The 7,321-nt window shown below is 45.5% G+C and overlaps 1 protein-coding gene across 1 annotated transcript; it reads right to left on the minus strand.

Moving 5' to 3' along the window:
• Positions 1-652: 652 nt before the first annotated feature.
• LOC119289599 (WRKY transcription factor 72B-like) lies at positions 653-6,096 on the minus strand. Its single transcript, XM_037568894.1, has 5 exons — positions 5,973-6,096; positions 5,497-5,571; positions 4,532-5,068; positions 4,276-4,389; positions 653-1,711 (listed from the first exon to the last, which is right to left on the minus strand). The coding sequence occupies exons 1-5, from the start codon at positions 6,027-6,029 to the stop codon at positions 737-739; spliced, it is 1,758 nt and encodes a 585-aa protein (XP_037424791.1). The 5' UTR covers positions 6,030-6,096; the 3' UTR covers positions 653-736.
• Between the last annotated feature and the right edge of the window lie 1,225 nt (positions 6,097-7,321).

The following is a 7,321-nucleotide window of genomic DNA, read 5'->3' on the forward strand; positions in this document are numbered from 1 at the left end:
ACACAAAGTCAGTTACAGAGAAGGAGATCTATCATCCGAATCACCAAGCTTGCCTTCCACGCAAAGGAGAATCCCATCCGGACACGGGACGAAGTCTTCAATCTTGTATCTTCATAGTCCAACAGTCTGGCCAAAGCATATAGCCCGGCTGTCCGGATACCCCCTTATTCAGGACTCCCTCACCCGCGAAAGAACAAGTGGTGGGTCCCGCGAAAGAACAAGTGGTGGGTCCCGCGAAAGAACGCGCTTACGTGGATAAGTGGTGGGTCCAGCCCCCAACAGCTAACGAGGGCATCAGTTGAGTTTAACAGCCATGTCGTGCGTGGGCTATTTACCTGCTCAAAATTGTCGCACCACAGTCATTCGCTCGAACAACATCACACCCTTGCCGATTCACCTCAAACGTGTGGCACAGGAGCTATAAGCCCAAAGTCGCTGCCGTGAAGTTTTGACAGCATAACTCAGGTCCACAACATGAATCAAACGGAGCCTAAGATTACTTTGTTTTCCGCTGCAGTTATGATCACTGCAAAGGTTTTCTTTTTCCAGGCAACATGCAAATAACTTGTCGCAGGCAAAAACTCTTGGCATGTGTTTTGGTTGTGAATGGTGAATCGATCAACACATTTTCAGAAATTATTCTATAGTCAGTATTATATCTACACGAAATGTTCAAATCAATCCATGAACACAACTCAGAAACCTTCTGCTAACAAATTAATGTGCTCCCTGTTCTTCACAACGTCGAAGCAGTAGCACTGGTGGAGCCCGACAGCGCCAGCGACGCCTGCAACGTCATCCTGTCGTTCGGGGAACCGTTCTGTGCGGCCCCCGTTGATGACGATCGTGCCAGCACTGCCGACGAGCACACCGCGGCTGCCGCACTGGACGGCCCCAGCCCGAGGTGCTCACCCCACTCGAGCCCCTTGCCACATCCTGCAGCCGGCTTGCCGACGTACGACGTGATGGCGGCCGCGAGCGCCGTGTGGAAGCCCGGGTCCGACGTGATCGCCTTGGCGATCGTGTCGGTGAGCACGGTCGGTGCCGTGCTGCCGCCGCTCACGTGAGCCGCCCTCTGCTGCACCGGCTGGTAGAGGAATGCCGCTGAGCCTTGTTGCCTTCCATTGATGCTGCTCAGCGCGGCCTCGAACGAGCTCTTGCCGGCGTCGTTGTAGGGTGCGCTGGGCGAGGATCCGTAGCTCAGGTACGGTCCAACTCCGGCCGGCCACGCGGTGGCGCCGGGCAGGCTGCTCGCGCCGGAGCCGGAGAAGGAGAAGCTCGTGGAAGGGTACCTAGTACCAGTGCTGCTGCTATGGCCGTAAGAGCCCGTGAAGCTGGAGGAGAACCTGTTGGTGTTGCTGAGGGAGAAGGCCTGCTGCGAGGCGGCCTGCGACGTGAGGTCGAGGGTGATGGTGGGGTACGACGGGGTGACGCTGATGGACGTGCCGGCAGCTGCCGGGAGGAAGAACGGCCGGGCGCTCAGCTGGCTCAAGGGATCGACGGTGGTCGCCGCTGGGAGGCCGAACCTGAGGCCGTGGAGGTTGGAGGCGGCAGAGGGGAAGCCCAGCGAGGTGGAGGAGCCTGACATAAGCATGGACGCGGCGGCAGAGGTGGTGGATGCCATGGCGGTTGCAGAGGCGGAGAGCGGGTGGTTGTGCGAGCCCTCGTAGGTGGTGATCAGGATCGACATGTCCTCCGCACATCTCTGAACCTGAAATAAATTACGTGCATGGTCAGTTGGCCACCACACCATGGCGAGGGAGTATGGATGCTGTGTAGTGTGTGTGTGCATTCCATTGAAAAAATATGAGAGCGAATTTTAAAGCAGGTTTGCGGTTATTATTAGATAGTTTTAATGAGCTTGTTTCAAGTATTTATATATAAATTTCCCTTTTTGAAAGTATAAGCTCAAATATTGTTGAAGTGCATAAGTTAATTGAATGCCAAATTTGGAATATTAGTTTTCTAGCATAGTTAAGGTAATTTCAATGATCAACTGAATTTTGTAAATGTGTCCATCAAAAAATTATTCATTTCTTAAAATATGTCTTTTCATGAAAAGTCATCCTTTCGCGATGTGTCTTTCCGTGAAGAGACATATTTGCACTAAGGGGCATATCTTTTCATCACTAAACTTCCTGGCTTATTTTGTGCCCGAAGAGTTTCAGCTTCTCCGGCCTTCTAGGCTCGCTTGATCTTGCATGATCAGTAACTTTGATGGCTGGTTGGGCTCGTAGTTTCCCCTGGTTTGTAAGGGTTGTAGTAGTTTTTAGTTTTTGCTGGTAGTGAACTGTCAAGACATTTGACTTTCTATAATGAAAATCGGAGAGTGGAGCCTCTCTTTTGATAAAAAGAAAAGTTTAAGAGACATTTTTGTTCCAAGGGACATGTCATTACCAAGGGATGTGATTTTAAACAGGAGAGTGGTTTTTCTACACCCTAGCTCGGTGCACCCACAGTGCACCCATGCAAGAAAATATAGAAAACATTTCAAAAAATTCTGAAACTTTGTGGGACTGATCATCAATAAATGTTATGGGTGCTTGCAAAGTTTGGTGGTCAAATAACATCCGAGGAGCTCTCTACGAAAAAGACAAAATCACTGAAAATTACTCAAAATGTACGTGCCCTGTTTGAGCAGATTTTGAAATATTTTGCTACGTTTTCTTGCGTGGGTGCACTATGGGTGCATCCACTACTTCCCCAACTGTCAAGATCTAGCGTACTTGATTGATTGTGAACATTATCCAATGTTTTTTTAGATGATGTGGCTTAACATGGATGTGCATTAGGAGTCAGTTTTAGAATGAAGAGGGAGTAATGAAGATCTTTTTTGGCAAAAAAAAGAAGAATTATATTTGAAAACTTGGTTAGTTCAAGTGAAATCCCTGCTACTGCTATTACCAAAGAGAAGATCCCAAGTTCAAAAAAATGAGAAGTCTCCGTACACCTATTTCGTGTACCCAAAGTTAAAAACCAACACAAAAAGGTATTAAAAATCCTGAAAATAACTGGTTACACGGATACAATATGCGTCCTTAGATTTCAGTTACAAATTCAACTCGCAACCAGAGAAACCAAAAAGACAAATCACTACAAATAGTAGTTAATTCAAACCGGGATATGAATTGTGCATGTTCAATCACATTTGAACTTGTTAATTGAAGCTAGATTTGAAACTTTGTGACTAGTTAGAGATTATGCTATGTCTATGTGTTTAGTTACTTTCAGATTTCTTTTGTGAACTTTTAGCATGGATATAAATTTCGAAATTAGGTGGACCGGTCGCACGAGATCTCCGGATGCTACAGTGCGGATTTGCTAGATACTCCTATATATATGGATCGAGAAGACATTTGCTCGATCATTAGATAATTTTCTGGAAAGGCATGTGGTGTTTGCTTGTATGCTTTTTCTAAGAGATATAAAAGACAAAGAAGTTGTTTTCTAAGGATTCTATTTTGGGACAAAAGGATTCTATTTTGAGTGGACTTGTTTTTTTTTTTTTTTGAGACACATTGGATGGACTTGCTTGAAGTGGGCAGCAGTGCACATGTGGCGGCGCAGGTCCCAGCCAAATCGTCCTAAACCCCCATCGACCACTGGCATGTGGGACCAGTTTGTTCCGACGCGATCAGCCTAAAAAAACCCCAACAGCGGCAGCGCCCTTGCCATCGCCCGGCGCCGAGAAGCCCGGCGCCGGGGAACAGGGAAAGCGAGAGGAGGGAACCAGAGAGCGCCCGATGGCGACGGTGCACCCGGCCGAGGCAGGAGAGGCGCTCGTGATCAGGTCAGGCTCTCCGATCGATCTCTGAATCCGATCCCCGGCGCTCATGCCACTTGGTAATACTTACTGAACCTCTAATAGAGACTGTATAATGCATTTTTAGCGGGCACCAACTTCTGCATCTAAGCTCACATTCTTAAGTAGTCTCTCCATGCCAGTACAAATTCGCAAAAGGCGCACACATTTTAATAAACCTCTTATCAGTAATTTTATCAAAATAATATGAATTATATACCCGGATTATACCACTAATATTTTGTCGATTAAATTAATGATCAAGTTTTTACTAAAAGTGCGTGAACCTTACAGATCAGAGAAGTACTAATTAAGTAGCATCGCGGTGTTTAAACACTTATTTCGGGACGGAGGGAGTATGCTTCTTGCCTAAGTTTGGTTTGCAGAGCACACTTCTCGCCACCTATTTTGTATGGCGCCACCATATGTTGAGATTATTTTGTGACATATTGATCATGCAATGCATATCATACCTGCTTCCTGACGGGGCATCCCGTTGCGATGGTGCAGCGGTAGTAGGCGCGTGGGCACGGGTTCCCCTTGGATATCTTCTGCCCGTACTTCCTCCACTGGCACCCATCATTCATCTGAAGGCCAACAAACCGTACATTCAAATCATATACACATAGGGATTTTCATCTCATTCATTTAACGTTTAATTTCTTAGTCATTCGTGTTTAATTTCTTAGTCCTTCGTGTGTACGTATTTAAGTACATGTACGTACTTACCGTTGGTGTGTCACACCTTGCCCTCACCGAGACCCTGGCCTTCTTAGCCAGCGGCTGCTGAGCCACGTCATCCTTGGAATCCGTGCTCCTCGGGTTCTTCTCGGTCTTGCTTGCCACTGACGTTGTCGTCGTCTCTGCGGCCTCCTCCTCGGAGCTGCCTCCAGGGCTCAATGTCACCACATCCGGCCGCACCTTTATCTCACCTCCATCAGTTCTTGCACCAACAGCTATGTCGTCTGGATTATTAGTGTTGCCCTTGATCTCTTCTCCCATGTAGTTGTGCTTGCTCGTGCCGGTGCTCGTTCCGAGGCGCAAAGAGATGAACCTTGGATCCTTAACACCGTCGACTAGTGATGTGTGCTCCACTGAGCCCACGGCGAGGTTCTTGCCTCGCCCTTGCTGGTGGAGAACATCGAACTGCTTCTGAAGGGTTCGATGGTCGTCCACCATCCGTGACAACATCGCCTTCAGCCTCTCGTTCTCTTTTCTCACTTCTCCCATCTCTGCCCTTGTGGATGCTATCTTGTCTTCTTGAGCCTGAATCAATGAAAGCATCACAACAGCGGGACCCATTATTAATTGATATACTCATTGGTGAAGCAAATTATCACATATGATAATGGCCACTTGGCCACTTGGCTTGGTGTGTATGTTAGTATGTATTTGACTACTGGAAACTAACAAATTTTGTACTTTTGGAAGAGGAACAAAAATGTAGGAAAATATAAATACCTAACAGGTGTAGGTTCTTTTTTGTGTATTAGCTGAGGAATTTCAGGGTAATTAATAATTTTAAAGGATACTAACTAGATTTTACTGCCACTTCGGAAGTAAAAGCAACAAAATCATATATGTAAGTACCAGATCCTCCCTCATGTAGGCAACGATGAAAATTTCTGTTGGCTATGTTTGTTCAACATGTTTTTTTTCGGAAAAGTGTTTAAACATGTTTGATAATTATCTACCTCTTTTTTTGAGCTTGACTGGTTTTGCAAGAACTTGAAGAAGTTGCCATCCGAGGCCTGATGATCATCTCTTATCTGCAATACAAACATGAAAGTCTATATTAGCCAGATGCCCAAACAATTAATAACACCACGAATTTATTGGATGACAAGCAAGCTGTGGAAAAATCTATTTGGCCTATCCACATGTTTAATTTGACTGTTCTACGTGCACCAAGATCTGTGGTCCCTAAAGATGATCACCCCTGATTGATTTTGACATGAGAAAGAGAAGTCCCTGATTTCCATACTTGGATCAAGATTCAAGAACCACAGCCCAGAGAAGAGAGAATCAGAAACTCAGACAAGTCCTAACCACTATTCCTAACCATACTTATCCAAATAAATAAACAACCATTCAAGACAAATCAAAATCTTTTGTTTGAGAGCATACATAAAAGCACAAAATCAACAGAAGAAATTAATCAGTTCCAAACCTCGTTGTTCAATCGCTCTTCATGGCCGCCAAGCTGCCTCTGGTCTCCCTTGATCATCTCGTCCCCCTTCCGCAGAAGACCAGCTATCGTCTTCCTCCTCTCTAGCGTGTCTAGCCTGCTTCCAACCCTTTCTTCTGTCTAGCCGAGGACCAGCCTTGCCATGGCCTTGTATATATAGGCAGGTAGCTAGACGCCTAGACCATGGCCTCGACCTCCCCTCCGCGCCCTGTTTAGACTAGCTAGATATTTGGCATAAACAAACGCCGTACGCCGGTGCTTACCTACGCTGATTAGGCGGTCAGCGTCAGGAATGTCAAACATAGCCGCACTCTTTGGTGAAGACTTGCAGAGAGCCAGAAAAAAACATATATCGGAGGACAGGAGACTCAGATTTATGTGTGTGGAATAGGCTTCAACGTGTGCAACATGCTGTTGTTGTCTGGAGGCCAGTTATAACTAGGACGTGCGTCTAGACTGTGTTATGGACGTCGTCGAACGCGTACTTCCGACATTGATGAAGCTTCCTGCCAGTCCTCGTCGGCGGCGTCGTCGCCTCCGCCCATTATTATGGATAGAGAGACTGTCGTCAAGCAAGGAATCGCTTTCAGACCAAATTTCAGTCCTGTAGGGCCGTCCGTCAGAGGAAGTTCAGTCATAATCGCTCATACATATATACTCCATCCGTTCGGAATTACTTGTCGAAGAAAGGAATGTATCTAAATGTATTTTAGTTATAGATACATCCATTTTTATGACAAGTAATTCCGAACGGAGGGAGTATGTCTTTGAATCCATGTAAAGAGATTTGGTGAGAGGTGGAGGACATGGCGGCCCCATGTGTCTTCTACACAAAGTCAGAATTTCCTGCTAGAAAGAAGTCCATTTAATTTTGGCGGTGTACTTGTTATTAATTACTCCCTCTGTTCGGAATTACTCGTCAAAGAAAGGAATGTACCTAGATGTATTTTAGTTGTAGATACATCCATTTTTATGACAAGTAATTCCAAATGGAGGGAGTAGTAGTTATGTAATTATGTCACAGAAATACGAATTAGAGTAGTCAGAGTGGTTAGAAAGAGAATTTATTCAACAAAAAACATTTTTAAACAGAATTAATTTTTTAATAAAACCAATAATTTGTTGCTAGTTAGTCAGATCTATCATCAAAAACTGGGCTGGACCTGCAAAGCTTGGACTATGACTTAGAAATATCTCCCCCTCGATCCAAGATTTCCCTCTTCCACACACATGCACGTTCAGTAGTGGACTACTTGCATGGAATTCTTTGGGAATCAACATATCAACACAGTAAACAAATGCAAGAGCATTGACCTTAATCATGGCTAATC

This window comes from Triticum dicoccoides, chromosome 4A (genome assembly GCF_002162155.2).
Source record: "Triticum dicoccoides isolate Atlit2015 ecotype Zavitan chromosome 4A, WEW_v2.0, whole genome shotgun sequence".
Classification (NCBI taxonomy): Eukaryota; Viridiplantae; Streptophyta; class Magnoliopsida; order Poales; family Poaceae; genus Triticum; species Triticum dicoccoides.

What these genes read in the sequence shown, in the direction of transcription:
- LOC119289599 (XM_037568894.1), bottom strand. Translation starts at nt 6,029, where the DNA reads ATGATCAAGGGAGACCAGAGGCAGCTTGGCGGCCATGAAGAGCGATTG. An exon ending in CAAGGTGTGACACACCAACG is followed by an intron (nt 4,390 to 4,531) that starts GTAAGTACGTAC and finishes GTTGGCCTTCAG; the next exon opens with ATGAATGATGGGTGCCAGTG. An exon ending in GATGCCCCGTCAGGAAGCAG is followed by an intron (nt 1,712 to 4,275) that starts GTATGATATGCA and finishes AATTTATTTCAG; the next exon opens with GTTCAGAGATGTGCGGAGGA.